The 21,546-nt window shown below is 57.2% G+C and overlaps 3 protein-coding genes across 3 annotated transcripts in view; 2 read left to right on the forward strand and 1 right to left on the reverse strand.

The window, feature by feature from the left end:
- Positions 1 to 416: 416 nt before the first annotated feature.
- On the forward strand, positions 417 to 2,428 carry GMPPB (GDP-mannose pyrophosphorylase B). Its single transcript, XM_065749495.1, has 8 exons — positions 417 to 594; positions 662 to 742; positions 825 to 873; positions 1,099 to 1,400; positions 1,484 to 1,562; positions 1,639 to 1,766; positions 1,893 to 2,075; positions 2,243 to 2,428. Exons 1-8 carry the CDS (start codon positions 466 to 468, stop codon positions 2,372 to 2,374), a joined length of 1,083 nt encoding a protein of 360 aa, XP_065605567.1. The 5' UTR covers positions 417 to 465; the 3' UTR covers positions 2,375 to 2,428.
- A 77-nt stretch (positions 2,429 to 2,505) lies between these two features.
- RNF123 (ring finger protein 123) overlaps positions 2,506 to 21,546 on the reverse strand; it is a 39,998-nt gene continuing 20,957 nt past the window's right edge. Inside the window, exons 28-38 of the mRNA XM_065749463.1 lie at positions 19,819 to 19,906; positions 19,488 to 19,575; positions 19,281 to 19,365; positions 13,502 to 13,641; positions 13,100 to 13,288; positions 12,466 to 12,541; positions 11,725 to 11,809; positions 3,328 to 3,470; positions 3,132 to 3,226; positions 2,910 to 2,995; positions 2,506 to 2,821 (exon numbers count right to left, since the gene is read on the reverse strand). Coding sequence (XP_065605535.1) covers positions 2,722 to 2,821; positions 2,910 to 2,995; positions 3,132 to 3,226; positions 3,328 to 3,470; positions 11,725 to 11,809; positions 12,466 to 12,541; positions 13,100 to 13,288; positions 13,502 to 13,641; positions 19,281 to 19,365; positions 19,488 to 19,575; positions 19,819 to 19,906 — 1,175 coding nt within the window. The 3' untranslated portion in view covers positions 2,506 to 2,721. The remainder of the gene's footprint in view (positions 2,822 to 2,909; positions 2,996 to 3,131; positions 3,227 to 3,327; positions 3,471 to 11,724; positions 11,810 to 12,465; positions 12,542 to 13,099; positions 13,289 to 13,501; positions 13,642 to 19,280; positions 19,366 to 19,487; positions 19,576 to 19,818; positions 19,907 to 21,546) is intronic.
- On the forward strand, positions 4,537 to 6,855 carry AMIGO3 (adhesion molecule with Ig like domain 3). Its single transcript, XM_065749483.1, has one exon. The coding sequence runs from the start codon at positions 4,779 to 4,781 to the stop codon at positions 6,255 to 6,257; it is 1,479 nt and encodes a 492-aa protein (XP_065605555.1). The 5' UTR covers positions 4,537 to 4,778; the 3' UTR covers positions 6,258 to 6,855.

Below are 21,546 nucleotides of genomic sequence, written 5' to 3' on the forward strand. Positions count from 1 at the left end.
GCGCGGCTCCGTCTGTGTCCCCATCGCACTCCCGCACGGCTCGGGCTGCGCGCTGCTCTGCTCTCCCCTCCGCTCCATCGCTTCTGCGGGCGCCCGCACTGCCCGGCCGAGCGGCTGCAGTGAGGAGCCCGGGACGACGGGAGCGGCCCTGCGCCCGGCCGGGCTGTCCGGAGCCGCCTTCCCGAGCCCCCGGACCGGAGGGCCGCCGCCTGTACATAGCTGCGTCCGCCCGCTGTCTGTGCTCGCCCGGCGCCGCCCATTAAAGGAGCTGGATTCGGCCCCGCGTCTGCTTGTGTCCGCGAGGTGGGGGAGGGGCGTCGGGGGGTGGCTCCTCCTCCCATTGGGTGGGGCGCCGGCGGCCCCGCCTCCCATTGGGTGAGGCGCGCGTGGCCCCGCCTCCCGGGGCGGGCGCGGCGGTGACGCGTGATGCGCGCGCGGCGCTGACGTGTCGGCGCGGGCGCGGGGATGCGGGCGCTGATCCTGGTGGGCGGCTTCGGGACGCGGCTCCGGCCGCTCACCCTGAGCCGGCCGAAGCCGCTGGTGGAGTTCTGCAACAAGGCGCTGCTGCTGCACCAGCTGGAGGCGCTGCGCCAGGTGCGGGCCGCTCCGGGGGGAGGCCGGGCCCCGCCGCCCCGCCGCCGCCTGACCGCAGCTCCCGCAGGCGGGCGTCAGCCACGTGGTGCTGGCCGTGAGCTACATGTCCGAGGCGTTGGAGGCCGCCATGCGCGAACAGGAGCAGCGGGTGAGGGTCCCACGCGTCCCCGCCCCAACCCCTCCCAGCCAGTCCCTCCCCCCGCCGCCCCGCTCTGACCCTCTGCCCGCAGCTCGGTATCCGCATCTCCCTGTCACACGAGAAGGAGCCGCTGGGCACAGGTATCGGTGACAGTCGGGAGCGCTGGGGGGCACGGGGAGGGGTACGGGTGGCAGGCGGTGGGCGCGAGGGTCATCGGGATGAGCGAAGGTAGTGCTGACGGCGGCTGAGCGACAGGCAGTGTCTGGGAGCGCTGGTGGTACCAGGGACAGCGAGATGGGCGCGGGCAGCACCCAGCCCGAGGCTGGGCTGTCCCCAGCCCCACGGTGACGCTGACGGCCACGCAGCGGGACCGCTGGCGCTGGCGCGGGACCTGCTGGCCGAGGGCGGGGAGCCCTTCTTTGTCCTCAACAGCGACGTGATCTGCGAGTTCCCCTTCGCGGCTCTGGCCCGGTTCCACCGGCAGCACGGCGGTGAGGGCTCCATCGTGGTCACCCGCGTGGAGGAGCCGGCCAAGTACGGCGTGGTGGTGAGCGAGCCTGACAGCGGCCGCATCTGCCGCTTCGTGGAGAAGCCACGCGTCTTTGTGTCCAACAAGATCAATGCTGGCCTCTACATCTTCAGCCCCGGCATCCTGCAGCGCATCCAGGTAGGGCTGGCCTGGGGAGCAGGGGCTGGGGGCTGGAGGCCGCGTCCCCCTGCTCAGCCCACACCGCGCCTCCGTCCCTGCAGCTGCGTCCCACCTCCATCGAGAAGGAGATCTTCCCGGCCATGGCTCAGGATGGGCAGCTCTATGCCATGGAGCTGCAGGGTAAGGCCCTGAGCGGGGTCCTGGCCGTGCCTGGGGCCCCACCTGCACCGCTGTCACCACGGCTCTGTCCCTGCAGGCTTCTGGATGGACATCGGGCAGCCCAAGGACTTTCTCACGGGCATGTGCATGTACCTGCAGGCACTGCGGGCGCAGCACCCTGAGAAGCTGCACTCGGGGCCTGGTGTGGTGGGAAACGTGCTGGTGGTGAGTGCCAGCCCCGGGCACGCTGTGCGGGGTCATCTCCGTCCTCCCACTCCATCCTCCTCGAGCTGCACGCTGCTGTCCCCACACTGGCTGAGCTGTGCCCCCGGCCTCACTACTTCCTTGCAGGACCCCAGTGCCAAGATCGGGGCAAACTGCGTCATCGGCCCCAATGTGACGATCGGGGCCGGCGTGGTGCTGGAGGACGGGGTGCGCATCAAACGCTGCACGGTGCTGCAGGGGGCCCGCATCCGCTCGCACTCCTGGCTGGAGTCCTGCATCGTGGGCTGGAGCTGCTCTGTGGGGCAGTGGGTGAGGAGGCGTGCGCTGCGGGGCTCTGCGGGGACTGGGCCAGCTCCTGCCCTGCGCCTCCCGGCTGTGGCTGAAGGGAGGAGGGAGGCACAGGTGGCAGGAGGCAGCAGTGGGAGCGCAGCCCCGTGTCCTGAACTGGGCTGGGTGTGACACAGCCCTTGGGACAGGTGCGCATGGAGAACGTGACGGTGCTCGGCGAGGACGTCATTGTCAACGATGAGCTCTACCTCAACGGGGCCAATGTGCTGCCGCACAAATCCATCGCCGAGTCCGTGCCGGAGCCACGCATCATCATGTAGTGCCTGCTGTGCTCTCCTGGCTCTGCTTAGATTAAATATTTATATTTCCATCTACCTCTGAGCATCATCTGTGCACATTCAAGCCCCCAGAGCCGGCTCGACTTTCCCTCCCCACATCTCAGGGCACTGTGTAAGGAAGAATAATTTAATGCTGCATTTCATGAAGTCAGCCCCCAGCCAGGGGCGAAGTCACAGAGCCCAAACACACAGCCCGGCCCCAGGCAGCACTCACCACACGCGGGGCTGCTGTGGGGACGAGGCCTCGCGCTCCCCTCCCTGAGAACAGCCCCTCCCTCCCTGCAGCCCCTGCCCTGTGCCAGGGACAGACCCACGTGCGGGGCTGGGCGCTAGGAGCTGGGAGGCTTGGTGAAGTCATCCACCCCCGTGATGGTGGCCTTGCAGAAGAAGCAGTCCTTGTTGTTCATCAGGTGCTGGTTGATGCAGGCTCTGGGATGCGGGGAAAAAAAGAGCGTAAGCACTGCTGAACCTCAAACGCCGCGGCGAGCTGGGGCCAGCAGGAGCTACTCATACTCACTTGCAGGACTTGTGGGAGCAGGGCCGAAAGATGGCAGAGATGGGGTGTGCGTAGCAGATGGGGCACAGGTCCTCCTCGCTGGTGGGCTGTGGGGGGCAGGAGGGTGGTTGGCAGGGGCAGCACAGAGCCCGGCACCCTGGAGCTGGGGGCAGCGGGGCCGGGGCTGCAGCCGAGCCCGGAGCTGCAGAGCTGTGTGTGGGGATGGGCACGAGGGACACTCACCAGCGTGGTGGCAGCAGCCTGCTTGGACTCCTCGCTCAGGTGGCTCAGCATCTTGTCCACCTTGGACAGCTCCTCGGCACTGATGTACTCCGTGTCTGGGGGGACAGAACCGCGTGTGTGTGGTGCTGGGACTGCTCCTGCCCAGTCCTGCCCCCAGGGCCAGCAGCCCCCTGCCCCAGCCCGGCACAGCACTCACATGTGCTCAGGGAGAAGTGGCGTTTCTCTGTGGCCGGAGCAGCTGCCGCCATGGCTGCGGGTTCAGCATGACCCAGCAGGTACTGGATGGAGCGCAGCTGGAAGCAGGGGTCCGCCAGCAGCACCGCTGTCGCACGCTCAGCCCTGCAAAGGGGAAGACACAGTCAGGCTCTGTCCTCATGTCCCCACTTTCCCAGGCATGGTCCTGGCTCTGCCTCAGCACCACACGGCTGCCCTGTTCTGCAGGAGCTATGTTCAGGGCGAATGCAGTATGGTGTGAGTCCCCAGCCCTCAGGAGCCCCCAGCACACACCAAGGCAGACAAAGGGCATCCGTTCTCCCCCTCCTCCACTACCATCCCACTGGGGATGAGCTGCAGGACCCTGGATTGATGTGCTGCGCTGGCATTTGCTGAGGTTGCACCTCACGCTCAGATGCCAGCTTGCACCCTGGGAGCTGCAGGGTGGCCGAAGCCGCTGGCAGCAGCACTGCATGGTGAGGGCCATCTGGCCCCTGCCCCGTGCCCCATCCACAGCCCTGTGGCCACCACCACCAAGGGCACAACAGTCTCTGTCACTGGCTGAGCCACGCTGGGGAGCAGGGGGTTAACAGCCCCTCAGCGCACAGCAGCCACAGCGGCCAAATGAGCTTTTTGCTGCCCTAATGGAAACCAATTCCCCAGCCCCGCTCTCCGCTTCCCACTGAGGAGCCCAGGAGCCAGCAATGACATTCCTGCGCGTCCTTCACCGTGTGGCTGCCCCTGCTCGCGGCACCCTCTCCTCCGCAGGGATCCCCGGGCTCAGCCTGCCCCCACATATGGGGGTGCCGGGGGGTCCCTGCCGGCTCACCGAGGGCCGAATGGGACAAGGGCGGTGAAGGACGGACTCGCCGCTGTGTGGGAGGTCAGAGCAGCGCAGCGGCTGCCGCTGCTGAAGGAGGGACAGAGGCTGCGCGCGCCTGAGGGTCTCGGAAGCGATCCCCTGGGACGAGCACCCGCACCGCCCTGCCCGCAGCACGCGAGGGAGGGACGCGCCGAGCCGCCCGGACACCGCGGCCACCACTCCCCGTGCCGGGACCAATGGGCTCCCGCCCGGCCCCCACGCTGCGCATCGCTGGCACGTAAATAGGGGCGAGCGGGCGGGCGGCCGCCGGGAGATGCTGCCCGGGATGCGGCCGGACGTGGGGATGCGCGGTGCTGAGCCCTGAGAAACTTTGCACTCCGGGGACGCGCGGCGCTGGGAGGCACTGGGTGAGCACCGCAGCACCCCGCGCTGGATGCAGTGCCCCCCGCAGCGCACGGCCGGGCGGGGGGTGGGTACGGGGCTCCGCACGAGGGGCCATGCCGCCCCTTAGCTCCACTCCGGCCCCGCGGCTGCGGATGGGCTCTGCCAGCACCCGGTAGGGCAGCGCGACCCCGCTGAGCCCCCACCGCCCCGGGCTGCCGAGCAGCACCATGGCCCCGTGGGCACCCGCAGGGCTGTGGCTGTCGCTGCTGCTCCAGCTCTGCCCTGCGCGCACCTCACCGCCCCGTGGCTGCCCCGCCGCCTGTATCTGCACCTCCGACCTGCTGAGCTGCAGCCGGCAGACCCTGCGGCATGTGCCCCGCACGCTGCCGCCCACCGCCACCACGCTGGACCTGAGCCACAACGCGCTGAGCCAGCTGCAGGACGGATGGCTGGCTGCGCTGCCGCACCTCGAGGCCCTGCACGTCGGCCACAACCAGATCGGCGAGCTGTCCCCACGCGCCTTCCACAACGCGTCCCGCCTGCGGCACCTCGACATGTCCTCCAACCGCCTGCGCGCCGTTGAGACGCACTACTTCGAGGAGCTGGTGAGCCTGGAGGAGCTCCTGCTCTACAACAACCGCATCGCGCGGGTGGACGAGAACGCCTTCGCCAAGCTGAGCGGGCTGAGGAAGGTGTACCTGAGCTGGAACAACCTCACCTCCTTCCCCTTCCGAGCGGTGCAGGGCCTGAGCAACTTCAGCCTGCGCACGCTGGACCTGTCCTCCAACAGCCTGCACAGCCTGCCCGTGGAGGAGCTGGCGGCACTGCCCGAGCACATCCGCAACGGCCTCTACCTGCACAACAACCCCGTGCGCTGCAGCTGCCCGCTCTACCTGATGCTGCAGCGCTGGAGGCAGCGCGGGTTCAGCTCGGTGCGGGACTTCTTTGAGGAGCACACCTGCAAGGTGTCGGACGCCGTGCCACGCTCCCTGATCAAGCTCTTCAAGTACAGCCACCTGTTTGAGAACTGCTCGGCCGAGCCCGACCCCGCGCAGCCCGTGCCCTTCCCGGTGATGGTGGGCCAGGTGCTGCTGCTGGCCTGCAACGCCAGCCTGCCCCACGCTGCCTACATGTGGATCTCCCCACACCACGAGCCCATCCGGCCCCCGGGGAATGCCAACCACTCCGTCGAGGTGTCCCACAACGGCAGCCTGCGCATCGCATCCGCCCGGCCCTGGCACTCGGGGGTCTACGTCTGCTTGGCCGTCAGCGGCCCCCGCAACATCAGCCGGCTGTGTGAGGTCAACGTGACGGTGCACTTCTCCAAGCCGGACGGGGAGGCCTTCAGCACTGGCCTGACCACGCTACTGGGCTGCATCGTCAGCCTGCTGCTGGTGCTCATCTACCTGTTCGTGACGCCGTGTCGCTGCCCGCCATGCTGCAGGACGGCCCCCCCCAGTCCTCCACAGGAGTGCAGCGCGCAGTCCTCCATCCTCAGCGCCACGCCGCCGGCCACCGACGGGCCCAGCCGCAGGGCCAGCAAGCACGTGGCCTTCCTGGAGCCTGCCCGCGAGGCACTGGCTGGCAAGGAGCGCCCGGTGCCAGGAGAGGCCCCCCCTGACAGCAGGCACCCCAAGGTGCTGCAGCTGCGCTCAGACACTGAGTCCATCAGCTCTGTCTTCTCGGACACCCCCATCGTGTCGTAGTGGGGCTGAGCTGTTCTCCTCCTGTTCAGAGCAGCGCTGAGCCCCAGTGCTCAGCCTGACTACAGGGAGGGGGTTCAGCACCGCTTCAGCTGCTGGCACAAGGGCAACACCTATGGACTCAGCACGCCTGCAACCCCCGTTCTGTCCAGGCAGCAGCGATGCCAGGGCTGTGGCCATGAGTGTGCAAGATCCAGCCCTGTGCTCCCACCCCCATCACCCTAGTGCTGTCCTCAGAGGCTCTCGGAGATGGCCATGCCTCTTGTCCCCAGCCACTTGGAGCAGGGGGCCTCATGGGAGGAGGGGGCTCAGCACTCAGCACACCCAGCCAAGCAAACATTGCATGCTTTTGCTTCTGAATACCCCTGAAGCTGTACATAGCGAGGCCGGGCACCGGGAGGTGACTGACGCAGCACTGCTCGCAGCTCCCTGTGCCACCAAGGACGCTGAGGTCTCCCGCACTGCCTGCCCTCGCTGCTTCTCCTTGAGATGGACGTGCACTGTTGGAGCTATTGAGGCAGTAATCTAATGGGCCTGTCGATAAATGTGAGTAATGCTCTCTGCTCTCGGGCCATCACTCTCCGGTTACATTTGAATAAAAAATGCCTATTTTTTTAAGCTCACACTGGGCTGTGTGTCTCTTTGCCCTCACAGTGGGGCGGCTGGGCTGGGGGCTGCAGGGACCCCATGATCCGCACAGGACTGGTGTGACACACGGCCTCGGGGGCTGGGCTGGGGATGGAGGAGCCTCTGATCACTTGTCCCCAGGAGGTGACATCTGTGAAATGGGGAGGGGGCAGCACCAGTGACACACAGCACATCCAGGGACCAGCAGCATTCAGAGGGGTGGAAGAGCTGCTTGCTCCAGGGCAGGCCAGCCCTGACACTGGAAAGTCTCCCCTGCAGGACTGGGGGACCACACTGAGACAGGGGGCCAAGCAGAGGAACACCACCACCCCTGCACCGTCACGATGAGAGAGTGCAGGATGCTCTTGCCCATCCTTCCACTCTTCCAGCACAGAGCCAAGCAGCTTATTTCCAGCACAAAGTCAGCCCTGCCCAAAGCGCTGGGGCTCACCTGACACCGACCCTGTGCAGCCCCGTGCCACGAGCCCTGTGGCGGCCATAAGGAGAAGGATGGGGACTGACAGCTGCCGCCAGCCCTGCCCCCACTGCCCGCGCCTGCTGTCCCCTCGTGTTAGCACAGCACTGCTGATGAGCCTGGGATGCTGAGCAGCTACACTGGCTGCTGCTGGGGCTGGAATGGAGTGTGGGGAGGGTTAGAAAGTGATGCCCTGTCCCTTGGGGACAGAGTTGTGGTGGTAGCGTCCCCTGGCTCTGCTCCCATGCAGGGATCCCACTGAGGGGGATCTGCACTTGGCCTTTATAAAGGGAATCCTACCCCCCCTCACACTTTCGTATTGAGCAAAATCGTCCCTTTGCCAAGGGTTCTGGCTGCTGCACCGCAGCATCATGCTGATACTTCACCTCAGATTCTGGAAAAACATTCCAGAGAGGAGCTAAAGTGAGGGGATGGTGTCATCCACCCCGAAGCAAGGGGCCTGCTGCTCTCTACAGCTAACCGACCCCATCCCATAGTGCCAGGATATGGCTGTTCCAGTGCCTGCCACAAGAGCTCCCTGTTTCCCAGGAAAACCCCACTGCGGTATGTCACAAAGTTCTGGTGCCAGGAAAGGACTTGGTCCCTCAGTGCTGCTCCAGCAAGGTGCTGGAACATTCAATGCAGTGCCTTAGGCAGCTTGAATGGTAAATCAGCCAGGGAAAGCACAGCCGTGAGCACGGCCTCCCTGACAGGCAGGGCTGGAAATGCAGTGGATGGTCTCCATCACCACCGTCCTCTCCTGGCAGCCACCTGTACCACTCAGCCCAGCAGGCTGCCATGCCATGACACACAGCGCAGCACCACAGGTGTACGTGGACCAAGGACCATCTGTCCCCTTCACTCCACAAATTGGTCTCCTCCTACCCTCTCACCGCTGGGTCCCTCCCTTACCACACTCCTGGACTTCCAGAGAGATGCAGGCAGCAAAGCCCAGAGCCAGCAACCTGTGCCAGTCCCACAGGCACAGCAGACCCCAGCCTGTGCCTCCCCTGCTCAGGGTGGAGCAAGTGGAGCAGCCTGGAAGCAGGTGACCACCGTGCTTCCCTCTGTCCTCCCCACCTTTTGGGTGGCACTCCCTGGGAGCCTCGTGGAAGGCTCCACTAGGGCAGTGCTGCCAACAAACCCACTGAACCCCTGCACACATCCCAGCCCTCCAAACCAGGGCCCCACTGCCACCAAGCATGTCCCCTCACACACAGACACCTGCAGAGAACCTTTGGGCACTGCCCCTTCCCCTGTCACTCACTCTCATCAGGATCATTACACAAGACCTGGCCAACAAAGCTCCATTAGCTCACTCCAAAGGAGGCTTAATAGAAAATCTGCTCAATTATTTAGCAGACCAACAGGGGGATGATACTGGCTGAAGGCTGCCAGGGTCCCTGGCATGGTCCCAGTGACTCAGAGAAGCTCCGGGCTCAGCTCCCACCTTCCTCCTCCTCCCCATAAAACAAGGCATGGTCATTAGGGCCTGTCAGAGCACGGAGCACACGGGTACCCTGTTAGCCCTGTCAGGCACTATGAGCACCATCAGGGACACCGCTGCCCACCACTGCCATATCTCTGTTGTGGGGACTGGAAGACCTCTGCCCCAGATCCCGCTGTGAGCTGGCAGGCTCCAGCCTGCACCATCCCCATCTGCAAGTCTCACCCCCCAGGAGTGAGCTGAGCATGAAGTCCTCAGGCTCTGCTCTTTTCCAGGCCAGCAGCTCTCAGAGGATGCTCAGGTACTGGCACACAGTTTTCCTCCTCACCCTGCAGCCAGTTCTGGGGACCAGGCAGCCCTCGGGGCTCAGCACAGAGCGCAGTGGTGCTGAGTGCTGCCTCACTGTGAGCAGCACAGCCATCCCCACAGACACGAGGAGTGCATTTCTCCTCTCTCCCAAGCACAGCCCACGGAGTAACGCATACCATGTATCAATTGTCTCCTCACATCCCAGCCTGGGCAATGTTCCCTATTCCTGTGCTTAATGGCCCTTTTTGTGCCAGGAGGCCGTAATAGGAGGACTTGATGCCTGGCTGAGCCTCCTGTGCTGGGCAGCACAGCTGAGGCATCAGCATCCTGCTGCACCCAGGGCACCACGCAGAGCCCTGCTCTCCCTGCTGCGCATGCTGCCCCAGGACAAAGCCCCCAGCACCTGGCACAGGGTCAGCTCACAGACAGAGAAACCCCATTCAAGCAAAGAGGTCACAGGAGGTCCTCCTGTCCTTTGTCCTCACCCTCTGGGGCAGAGCTCCCAGCAGGAACATGGCAGGTTAATAGCTAGTTCCGGGTACTTCCTAAGAAGAGGTTCCACTGAGCAAACTCACGTGGTGTAATTGCTCTGCTAAAGATTTCTGGAAATCTGGGAGGTGCCAAATGGGACCTAGAATAAATTTCTTCCTACTTCCCCCTCCAGGCAGTGCTTCTGCAGAAGGGGAATCCCCATCCTGTTACCTGCTCACTCCACCAAGAACAAGCAAAAAAGGAAAAAGGAGGGCTGTCTCACCCTGAGTCCATGTAAACAGGTCTGATGGACAGAACCCGGGGATGGGATCCTTGCTGCTGACTCGCTGCAGCAATACAACCCACAGCAGCCATCTCCTGTGCAACAGAACCTACCCGAGAAAGGTTTAATTCTCCCTTTTCACTGCAAGGAGCATTCTCTTGCTCAAGTCCTTGGAAAAGGACACCTCTCCCTGCCTGCTCTGTGCTGGCTACTGCTGAGCTGTGCCATCTTCCTGCTTTGGAGTGACTGTGGGCAGGGATCCCAATGGGACCATGCTCAGTCTCCCTGCACCTCCTGGTCCTGCAGCCCAGTTTGCTGGTGCTTTGCTGAGTAGAACCACTCTAAGCAGGACACAGCTCTGTTCCCCAGCTCAGAGATGGCAGGAGGGTGAGTGCTCAGCTTTCCTTCCCTGGGAGTTATCCATCCACAGTTACTCTACTGGTACCACCAGGCTGCCTGCCTCCTGCTCCAGGAACGAGGGGGTCTCTTTGATGCTCAGCTTTGGTACTTCTATGTCTTGTTTGTCCTGAGCAGCCTCCCTGGAATGCCTGCCTGCCTTTTATAGATCAGTGGTGTATCAAATCTCAGAATTATTGCTGGCTTTTGCAAAATCACGTAGAAGTGTTTTGTTTTAGAGAAAATTCTCCCTAGGCTTTCTCCTATCTCACCTTGTGCCTCTCCCGCTCAGCCAGCCCTACTGTAAGGACACAATATTTTCCTGCACCACATCTCTGCTTCTTATTTTACATCTGCTTTCCAGTGCCCAAGGAAGTGGCTGCAAAACTCCTGATGAACAGCCTCAAACTCACCACTTCCCAGCTGCACAATGAGGTACAGCACCTCTGGTTTGTCACTGTGCTGTCCTACCTGCTGTGGGCACCCTTCACACATGGGGGACAGTGCCACTCTGCAGCTATGACAGTGGCTGCCTGGCTGCCACTAAACCAAAGCTCAACAGGCTTTGCAGGTAGGGGAGACACAGGATGGGAGGTTTCTGTCTCCTTGAAGGAGGGATGGGTGAGGTCTCCATCACACTGCCACCTTCCCATTTCCTGAGCTTACTGGGTGGGAGGGCAGAGAAAGAGCTTTTAGCCCTAAGACAGATGTTCTAAGGATAGGGAATGGGGAAAGCCTTCTCATCCTGCCTGGCACACAGGGAACTGCTTTACACCTCTTCCCTTCCCTCCATGAGGAAGGAGCCAGTTATGATGTCGATTTTATGTTTGCTCTCTCTATGCAGCAGGATTCTGAGGCAGAGCAAAACACACCCACAGTTCAGAAAGGCCACCGCCAGCCACTCTGTGCTGAATACTTGGCACTGTCACCCTTGGGGCTGTGTGACTGGTGCAGCAGCCACGGGAGCAGGATATAATTAGATGTATTTGTGTACATCTTTTGAGTCCTTGAGAGAAGAAGCCGAAAGACAGGCTGTGTGGCTGAGCTGTTCGACCAGACAGGGCTCTGCTCTGTGCACTGCCAGGCACTGACGTTCTCCAAAGCAGGATGTGCAGGGCAGACAGGAGAGCCCCTTCCTACAGCATCCTACAGACACAGCAGCGGGGCAGAACAGGCTGCAGAGGGTATCAACACAAGCCTGTTTGATGAGTTTGACTGGCACATACAAACCAGCAGCCAGAGCCATGGCTCCAGTGAGAGCTTTTTCAGCAAAGATGTATGGAGGTATCCTGCTCCCCAGCACGAGGCCGTCGATGTGCTGAATGCTCCCAGCACACCTGCCTCTCCTCACCTCAGTCCCCACGTACCCCTATTGCTCCTGCAACGTCTCCCAGGGTACAGACATGGGCAAAGCAATGCCACATGCAGCAAGGCTGTGCTTCAGAAACTAAAAGCCACTCACCCCTGAGCATCAGTGTCCACCAGCAGCCGGACCAGTATTCCCGTCACAGCTACGAGGATCGGATAATGGTCCACACTCTCCAGTCCTACAGAAGCAAAAGTGAAAGACATAATCAGTGCTGCTGCACAGCAGGTGGGACAGGCTGCAGCCTGCTCCCAAGCCTTGGTGGCAGGATGCAGGGATGTGACTTTGATTCTCCAGGGGGCTGCAGGGGACGAGTTCCCACAAAAACAGGTGTTTTCCCAACTAATGAGCCCCAGGCTGGGGAACTGCCCTCCCAATGGAGCATCTCTGCCTCTTTCAGGGCCCAGGAGAAGGTGATCTGTCTTCTACCAAGCAGACAGGAAAATCCATCCATTTTATGGTATGGGATGCTCATAACAGAACACCTGGATCCTGCCTCTGCAAACAGGCAGAACAGGAGGAATATGGCTGATGCTGGTGCAAACAGCTTGCCTCAACAATTCAGTGCAGCCAAGTTTGCTACCTACACTGAAATCTGTCCAGGCCTTTGAGCCCTTCAGACAGCTCCAGTCTAACCCATGTCACATCAGTACACCTCCCCAGCAAGATACCTGCCACAGGCACTGCCCAGCTGCCACCTCAGCTGCAGACAGCCAGAGCCATACAGCTGCTGATCACACACCACTGGCACGACCTTGGCTACAATGTGCCCTCTGTCCAAGGGCTTCTAGCATGTTCTCAACATGGCAGAGGGATGGAGAGCTGATGCACACTCACCTGGCAGACGGAGGTTGACCACTCTGTCAAACAAATTCCTTTCAGCTGTCACACGGTTCAGCACCTGGTTCAAGAGCTGCACAGGGAGAAGCAGAGTGTCTGATGTCAGCACCTTGCACTTACATTCATACTCCACATACAAGCCAAGCTGCTTCTGTGCATCCAGCTCTTGGGATGCAGAGGGTACAGCCACTGCCCATGAACAGCCAGCTGGCATCTGCTGCTGGGCAAGTCAGTGTCAGTGGGTGGGGATGGCAGTGGGACAGCCCTACAGGCCCTGAGGCATGGGAAAATCACAAGGAGCAATGTGCTTGTCTGTGTGAAAGAGCATCACCACAGAAGATTTCTGCACTGCAAGAATCAGATGCAGAGGCACTTAATCAACCACCATTAGCTCTCACCCAAACCCCAGTGGGACAAGCAGGGATCGCTCGAGGCTTGACACACCCACTATAAGCTGTGCAGTCTCTGAGCCCAGCATCCTTCTTTCTGCCAGAGCACTGAACAGTGTGGGCACAGCTTTGAAGTGTCACCAGGGTGAGAGGCATGCTGCAGCACCCTGCTCTCTGCTGACACTCCCCTGCTCCCCAGACCAGAAGCTGAGGGCTCATACCCTCTCTGCCAAAGCAGATACCTGGGCGAGCCGCCGAAGCAGCAGCTCTGACGATGGGCGATTCCAGTCCAGGAAGATCTCAGGGGCCAGAGTGACAGTCATCTCCAGCACCCGGAGCAGGCTGACCGACAGGTCAAAGCACGTGGCACACACCTTCAGCTGGCGGCTGTCCACAAAGTTCCTTTCCAGGCGCTCCGCAGCCTGCTGGATCTATGAAGAAACAGAGACAGTTTAACAAGGCCTCTTCCCAAAAGAAGGGCCACAAACCCCAGCTCAGCCCAAAAGAAGGGCCACAAACCCCAGCTCAGCCCAGTTCCTATATGTGCCAGGGAATGGCTGTACCCCCAGCCCCAAGATTCACATCCTGGGCCCTGCTGTGCGTGACACCAGGCATGGGGCCATGTGGCCCAGGGGGATGTTTACCTCCTGAATCATGCCAATGAACTCGGAGAAAGCCCAGTTCAGCTGGTTGAGGACACTGTTGAGGAAGCTGGGGGCCAAGTCGCGGTCACTGCGAAGCAAGTCTGCCATGTGTCTCTGCAGCAGGGTGGAGGGACACGGCTCTGCAAGCAAATAGGGACAGCTCAGCGGCATGGACATGGAATGGCCACAGATTTGGGGCAAGAGCAGGTAGGAGCTTGGCTCTGGGCTTGTTAAACATTGTGTCTTACTATACCGTGCAGTAAGCAGAGAAGGTAGATGCTGGGACACTGGGCACAAGGTCTGTGCTGGACAGAGATCTCCTCAACACTAGCCAGAATTAAGCAGGGACTGGTTCCTTGCACTTACTGCTGCACATTAGCTCCTCATCCTTGTGCTCAGCTTCTGAGGCTCAGCTCAGCTCTAAGTGCCCCTGGTAGCAGTGTGGCAGTGGCTGCCCAGAGCCACTGTGTGTAAGGGAGTCACCTACAAAACCCCCTCAGCACCAGGCTGTGCCTCTAGTGGGCTTAGGCAGGCAGGGCTGCTCGCACATGTCCCTGCCATGCATGGCATTGTGCCCCCAGGGTCACACAGCTGGGGAGCATGGTCAGTCACACAGGGGATGCTGGCCCCTGCACAGGAGTAAAGGAGGAGTCACACATGGGGTGGGTGCCTCTCACTGGCAGCTGGAGGCTCACAGAAGCAGTAACAGCACAAGGGAGGGACAGCCAAAATAAAACTACAGACTAACACTCAGGGCTTGGAGAAAGAACCATGAACATCTTTCCAAATACAGGGAATAAGCACAATTACTTTCCCCTATGAGAAACTATCAGCAAGAGCAGATGGAAACTCCTGCTCAAAGGGCAGCAGGGACAAAGGAAATATGTGGCATCCTCCAGCACGATCTCAGAGACTGAGCAGCCAGGCACAACTATGCACAGCACACTGGAAATAACAGAACCAGAGAGGAAAGGCAGGAAATGGGCAGAGATCATCAGCTCAGATGAGAATGGGAGAAGTGGTTCTGTAAATCCTCACAATGAGCCTAAGATTCTGCTGGGATGGAGGACATGTGCTGGTGCCTCAGAACCCTCATGCTCCAGACAGCCTTTGGTCCCGGCCAAAAGCACATCTTTGGGGGGGGGAATTTCATCAGGGCAAATGGCTTTGATGTCCTGTGCTCACACATGGCTCAGGAGCTGCCCAAGCCAGATGGATCGTTTATGTACTCAGTGATGCTCTGTGGCTTCCTTGCCCAGGGTCCCCCTGAAGCTATGTAAGCTGTTGGCACTGAACGTGCCCTAGAGCAACATTTTACAGCTCAATTGTCCACAGCAGGAAGAATTCTAACTCGCTTCACTTGAAAATTTTCACCTTCACAGCCCTCAGACTGCTCTCCACCCCCTGCAGCCAGCCATGATTTCAGACCTCCACCACAGCCCCGAGTCACCCCTGAGGCAGGAACAGCTCCAGTCCAGGCAGCCTCTTGTACACTGACTGTCACATCTGTGCCCCTGTGCCACTGTCCCTGAACCTCACCAGCTCTTCCAGATTTTCTGCGGAGAGGTGGAATCGTTAAGTGCCCTCAGCATCCAAACCACAAATAGAAGGCAGATTTGCACAAAAGCATAATGTGTTGTTTTGTTCTATTTTCCTTCCCTCGCAATTGCTGTTGTGTAATTCAATCCTTTGGCCATGCATCAAGCTGCCTTTCCTTTGCTGGTTTCTGAAAAGATTAAGCTAGGATTTCAGCTCAAGGAGAACCCTTCTGTCAGAATTGCGGTTTGTGATCCTCAGGAACTTGCTGGCTGCAAGGTGCAAGCAGAGAAGCCCAGCAGGCAGTACTGGAGCCCACTCTTGTTTTTTTTTCTGTTGGTGACAGAAAACGGCACGCAGCACGCCCTTAGCAGACAACACTAAGCAAGGGGATTTGTCTGTGAGGGAGTGCTGGGAGAAAAAGCCTTATCACAGAAGAAAGACCACAAATATCAGCCCAAGTGCAGCAGCTCCAGGCACCAACACGCAAACTGCAGCTGTGCTGTGCAGCTCTGCCTCTTCCACTGACACTTCAAGCCAAGACAGCTCCCTAAATGAGCTGCACAGCCAAAGCCTACCTCAGTTCAAGCAGCTTTGGCTTTTTGAAGGATGATTTTCTGCTTGTAATAACTTGCTTTATCCTGACTTCTAGCAAATGACTATTTCCTCATGGTGTTTTTCCAATAAGTGGTGTGAATTTGCTCCAAGCCTTCAATTCCAGGTTCTTAAATGCTTTCCTTGCTTCTGGCAAAGACTGTGCCAGTCCATAAGAGCATTAAGAAGTAGTGCTGCTAGTCAGAGCTCTCCAGAGCTGTGGAGTTTTTTCTAAGGTTTTATGCTAAACCCCAGGAAAGGTGCAGAAGTTTTGTTTTTATTGTAACCAGGAGGAGTGTGAGTCTTGAATACACTGGGACCATGCTGAAAGCCATGGAAAAGAAACAGCCCTCAGTCACAGCAAGAGAGGCTGCTCCTCCTGCATGACTTCCCAAACTGGGAACACCATGGAGCAAACAGCAGCTGTAGCCAGAAACCTAACCTCACAGACAGACCCCTGCATCCTCCTCCATTTAAAAAGATGTACACCTGCATTGAGGCGTTCCATCCCCACACCCCACTCAGCACTGCCCTCCTGGGTATGAACACAGCCCTTAAGTTTGCTGTTGGAGAGGAGTGCCAGGAGCCTACGGTTACCTGTTGATGTGGTTACCTTCTCAAACTTGGCAACAGAATGTCATAAGGATTTCTAAAAGTTGTAGCTCCTTCATATAAAAGCCACTCAGTCTTGGCTTAGCCTTCACTATGGCAGATGAACATCAGTCATTGGAACTGAAATTGGTGGTTTTCCAAGGCCAGAAATTATGATCTCAATACATTTAATGTGGGCAACAGAGCATGGCCCCAAGCGGTTATAGACACATCTGATGTTTCCACAACAGAAACTTTGCCACAGAAAGGTGAGCAAAGTAGTCAGAGACAAAAAAACAAAGTTCAAAGTGGGGGGGAATAGTGCATAATCTATAAGGTTATTGGGCAGCCAGGAAGCCCCAGACCTCTCAGCTAGAAAGTTCTCTGAGGCCAGAATGAAGCACAGACAAAAGCGAAGATGTGAAGGGCAAAGGGCAAAATTAAACATAGCCAGCAGAGGAAGAAAACAAGGACAAAGGAGGTAATAAAAAGGAAAGACATAAAGGAAACATCCACAACTAAGCTGGCTACATACAAAGTTTCTTTAACTACAGAAAATAATTCTAACAATTATTTAGAAAAGCATCAATAGGAGAAAGTCAAACAGCAACAGAGGCCATTAACAGATAGAGTTAAAAATTAATAAAGCAGACAAAGTGGAAGCATTCAATAAGTGTTCCTTCTGGATAATTGTGAAGAAGCAGGACCACGTACTTTCATTACAGGAAAACAATTATGTACTTCATAGTTTGCTAATGACCTGGTAAGATTGTAAGGGCTATTCGTGAGACCTCTTGGTCATGTACGTGTGGAGCTCCAGGCATTAGTCCAGCTGGGAGCAATGGGACAGATGGAGGAGCAGAGCAGCTCCACCCAGCACTACCCCAACTTTCCAAAAGGATCCAGATGTAAATGTGCCCATCTGACAGACGGAGCAGCGTTAGCAAATGCAAAGCTGGGGATGCAGCGAACCCCCTCACTGGTAATGAAGGGAATGAGATGCCAACAAGGACAAGTGCAAGGTGCCAGGGAGCCCCACGCATGACTGGTGGCTGCAAACAGGCTACTGGCTCTGTGAGCAGGGGCTGTTAGATGGGAAGGGGCCAGGCAGGGGCTCGAGGGGGGAACAAAAAACCCTTCTGAACAACACTCAGAGGCTGAACTTTTTTCCACATCATTCAGAAGGACAAATAAGCGAGTTTACATAAACACTTCTGAGGAAGAGAGTGTTGTAATGTACACCAAGCAGAGCAAGGCAGCAGCAGAAGATGGGAGATAAGGTTAGGCACATTTCCACCAAGAAAAAGTCAAGAGTTTATTTCTGAGAGCAAGGAACTACCTCTGGGAAGGCTTGGACAGTTAAACTAACACAAGGCAATTATTCCAGCTTCAGGCTGGCTGCCGAAGCCAGTCCAGATGAACGGGGCTTTCTTTCAGCTCAGCAGTTTGGCCTGCTGTCCCTGCTGATGCTCAAATTGCAGCAAGGTGAGGACAGATAGGTGGGAAGGCAGGGGGGCAACTTCTCCTTTCCTGGGTGGCATCTGAAGGACACCTCTGAGTCCCATGTCCCTCTTCAATGAAATCAACATTCATTATTGATTCATCTGCACCTTAAAATAGCAGTCCCAGGAGCAAGTCCCCAGCAGCCTGCCCAGCCTGCTCCATGCTCAGACTGTGTGGAGCCATTCAGAGATGGATGCAGAGAGATCTCAAAAACGGAGGAACTTTGATCCTGCCTCAAAGCTCTTCAGGACTGAGGGATCTTGGTGACCTCCTACTAAGACTGACAGCAGCTATGTGGGGGCTTGCTTGTGCAGGCTGAGGGTGAGAGGTTACCATCAGGTCCCAGCCACGTTAGCAGGGCTTCCCCATCATCCTCCAATAATGGGAGGAACCCAAGGCTAGCATAACCCGCAGCAAACCTCTGACCCAACAGGTAACACTGATAAAAAAACAGGAGCAAGAGCAGGTGTATGGGAACTGCTGAATCACGGCCTGAACCACTGATTGGTCACCTGAGGTGAGCACCGAGTCAGCCACAGGGCCACAGGTGAAGGTGAGATACCTGTGTGATTGGAAGGGGTGGAGCCTGGCTCCACCTCTCCCAAACCCCATTTAAGGGCTGACCACCACCAGGGAAGGAGCTATTCTCAGAGATCCCTCTTATGTGGAGTCTGCAGTGAACCTCGTCATCTTAAAGGTGAGCCATCTTCTCTTTTGTATTATTTGTGTACTATCTATATAGGCCTACTCAAATATACCATCATCTATACTATTTCTTTTGAAGTACCATCCTTGGGAGTTATTTACCCCACAGCAGGTCTGTAATGTAGCTTGTGTAATCTGCCACGTGGGCACAAGAGTCCTTGGCATCTCCCAGGGATGTAATTGAGAAAAGGGATCACTGCATGAACCCCTCTGTCCCACTAAAGAAGTCTCTCTCTACGCAGATCTGGGGAAGGAGGGGGCTTTCTAAAGCTACTGCACCAGACAGGAGAGGATACATAACAAACTTACTCTGGAAACTAGCAACAGAGAGATCTCCTGGGTGCCCACAGCAGGTGAAAGGAAAAGAACAAGAGTGCTATTAAAACAGAGACAGGCACCTGTCCCCATCAGAAGGATATTCAGTGCCCCCAGCCAACATCATGTTGTAGTATTCTCTGTCACCCAGGAGCACAGTCTGGCACAAAGCCTTTTCCACAGAAGAGAGGAATCAGGCTTGTATCCAGACTAGCCAAGAGTCTGCACAGGTGAAGCAGAAGATGTGCACTTCAGCTCACAAAAGTTACCTCCTTCCCATGTATTTTCCAGATGTAGCAGACCTCAGGAACTCCTCTATTTGGCAATAGCACTGATACCTGAATTGCCACACCAAAGGCAAGACAGGCTCTGTCATGCTCCAAGAGAAGTCTGTTTAAAACATTCCCTGCCTCTGAATTTGTGCAGTGCCCCTCCTCCTTGGGCACCAATTCCCTCTCACCGTGTACCTGCAGTTAGGACAGCCCTCCCTCTCCATCCTTTGTAATCCTGAATGCCAGTCCCCTGCCCCACTCACTCTGCAGGCTGGGGAGGCTGGCATCCTCAGGCTTGGTTTTCAGCAAGTGTGGGAGCCGCGTGTATCGGTACCCGAAGCCACAGCCCTGCCAAAAATGATGAGGAAATCTCTTAGAGGATGGAGAACAGTTAGATTTTGCTGCTACTGGAAAGCAAAACACTCAGTATCCACCTAGGCCCCAGACAGGGAGAAGGGAGTGATGCTCACCCGCCATAACCTGACGAGGATCCAGTTGGTCTGTGCCCAGGGCCGCTGCTCGTAGGGAGCCAGGAGGTTCTTCATCATGGAGATCCGCCTGCCAGACAGAAGACAGGTCAGCTGCTAAGGGTCTGGGGACAGAGGATTAAACTGGACTCACAGCAGGACTCATGGAGCTGGGACACAGCAATGCATACTGGTATAACAGAGTAAGGAGGCTCCCTAAATCAACTCCAGCGCCCCGATGCAACTCCTCTACCTCTGCAGTGCTTGGCAGCCTGCCTGCTCACCCCAAGCCTAGCCCCAGCCCTGCCCCAGGAACAAGCAAAGCAGCACTTACTGCTCTTCTGGGATCCTCTCTACAGCACGCAGCGAGTGGGGGTAGCAGACGTAGCTGGCCAGCGCCTGCATCAGGGAGTCCCGGATGTCTGTGGAGCAAAGAGAAGGAGCTAGGACAGGCATCCAAGGACACACGGTGCCAGGGAGCACCTGAACACCAGAGGCTGGGAGGGACTAGCCCTCATTAACAACAGACCCTCTCTGGAGACGTTCTGAGGAAGAAACAACTTTGCAGATGACACTAAACTAGTGGGATTCAGTCAATGTGCTCAATGGCCAGACCTGGATGGGCTGAAGAATTGGGACAGCATGAATCTTATGAAATTCAGAAAGAACAAATGCTGACTCCCGGGCCTGGGAAGGAAGAATTCCTTGTAATGGCACAGGATGAGACTGACAGGGTGTGGAACAGCACTGCAGAGTGCAACACAGGGCTGGAGGTAGACAGTAATCTGAGCTTGGGCCAGCAGCACGCCCCAGCAGAAAAGGAGGCCAACAGCATCCTCTGCTGCATTAACAAGAACACAGCCAGTAGGTCAATGGAAGTGATATAACTCCCTTTAATTAGCTCTCATTAGACCACAGGCAGTGCATCCTGTTTTGATACCCTCAACTAGAGTTCAGCAGAGGGCTGCTAATATGGCCACTGTGCCTGCAAAGAAGAGCTAAGGGAGATGAGTTTGTTCATCACGGAGATAAGAAAGCTTTGTGGAACATAACAGTAGCTTGCAAAGAGTTTATCAAGAAGATAAGAGGTTATTACTAAGATGCAGCTTACAACTGTGGTTATGTACCACTAGTGGTATATAGTGGGAGGCAAATGGACATAAATTAAAGTAAGAGAGATTCACACTGCATATAGGGAAAAATGTTTTCTCCACAAGGACAGTAAAACAGTGAAATAAGTTGCTCAGGAAGGCTCTATGTTGTACTGGTTTCATCCTTCGAGGCTTTCAAGACCAGATCGAGCGATGCCCTGAGCAGCCTAGTCCAGTACCTCAGCTGATCCTGCAGAGAATGTTCTAGAGATCTCCTGAGATCCCCTCCAAACTGAACAATCCTGTGGTTTCTTGCCTGATCCACGCTTTCAGTCAGAGAAGCATCTGCACCCTCTGTGCAGAGGGAAGGTCAGTAATGAGCTGAGATAGCCCGAATGATAACACCTTCCCAAAGTAGCAGATGCTTGAAAATACACAGCTACAGAGAGCACCAGATAAAAAAAAATGTGGTTGTCAAAAGGTATTCGGGTTACATCCAAAGCCTGAAGTTCCAACAGTGCTCTCTTCAGGAAAAACTGAAGAAGTATCCAGCAAGCCACAACCAGCTTCTGCATGCTCTTCTGCTGAGGGTTACTGGCCCACATCAGAGGCTGACAAAGGTACTGTGCAAGTGCTGTGCCCTGAATCTCCCCTCTTGAGCCCACTGTCTGTTCTCTTTAGTTGGAGCAGCTGAGAGTATTCCTAGACAACTGACTTCCTGCTAGAGTTTGAAGAGTACTTCCTGATCTACTTCTGTGCAGCCAGTCAGTGACTTCAAATCCCTTTAATCTAGAGCACAAAACTCATCTAGCCAACTTGTACAGAGAATGAAAGGAGCAGGCAAGCATCCTGGGGCTCTACTGTGGATGCAACAGCTGTCAAGTCCCAAATTCTACTGGCAGAAACACACATGCTGAAATAAGCATTTCTGTATACATTTGTGTGTTCCTTATGTTAGCAAAAGCTCATAG

The sequence above is a fragment of the Cyrtonyx montezumae genome, unplaced genomic scaffold (genome assembly GCF_038088225.1).
Source record: "Cyrtonyx montezumae isolate F1298 unplaced genomic scaffold, pur_monq_1.0 scaffold_6, whole genome shotgun sequence".
Taxonomy (NCBI): Eukaryota; Metazoa; Chordata; class Aves; order Galliformes; family Odontophoridae; genus Cyrtonyx; species Cyrtonyx montezumae.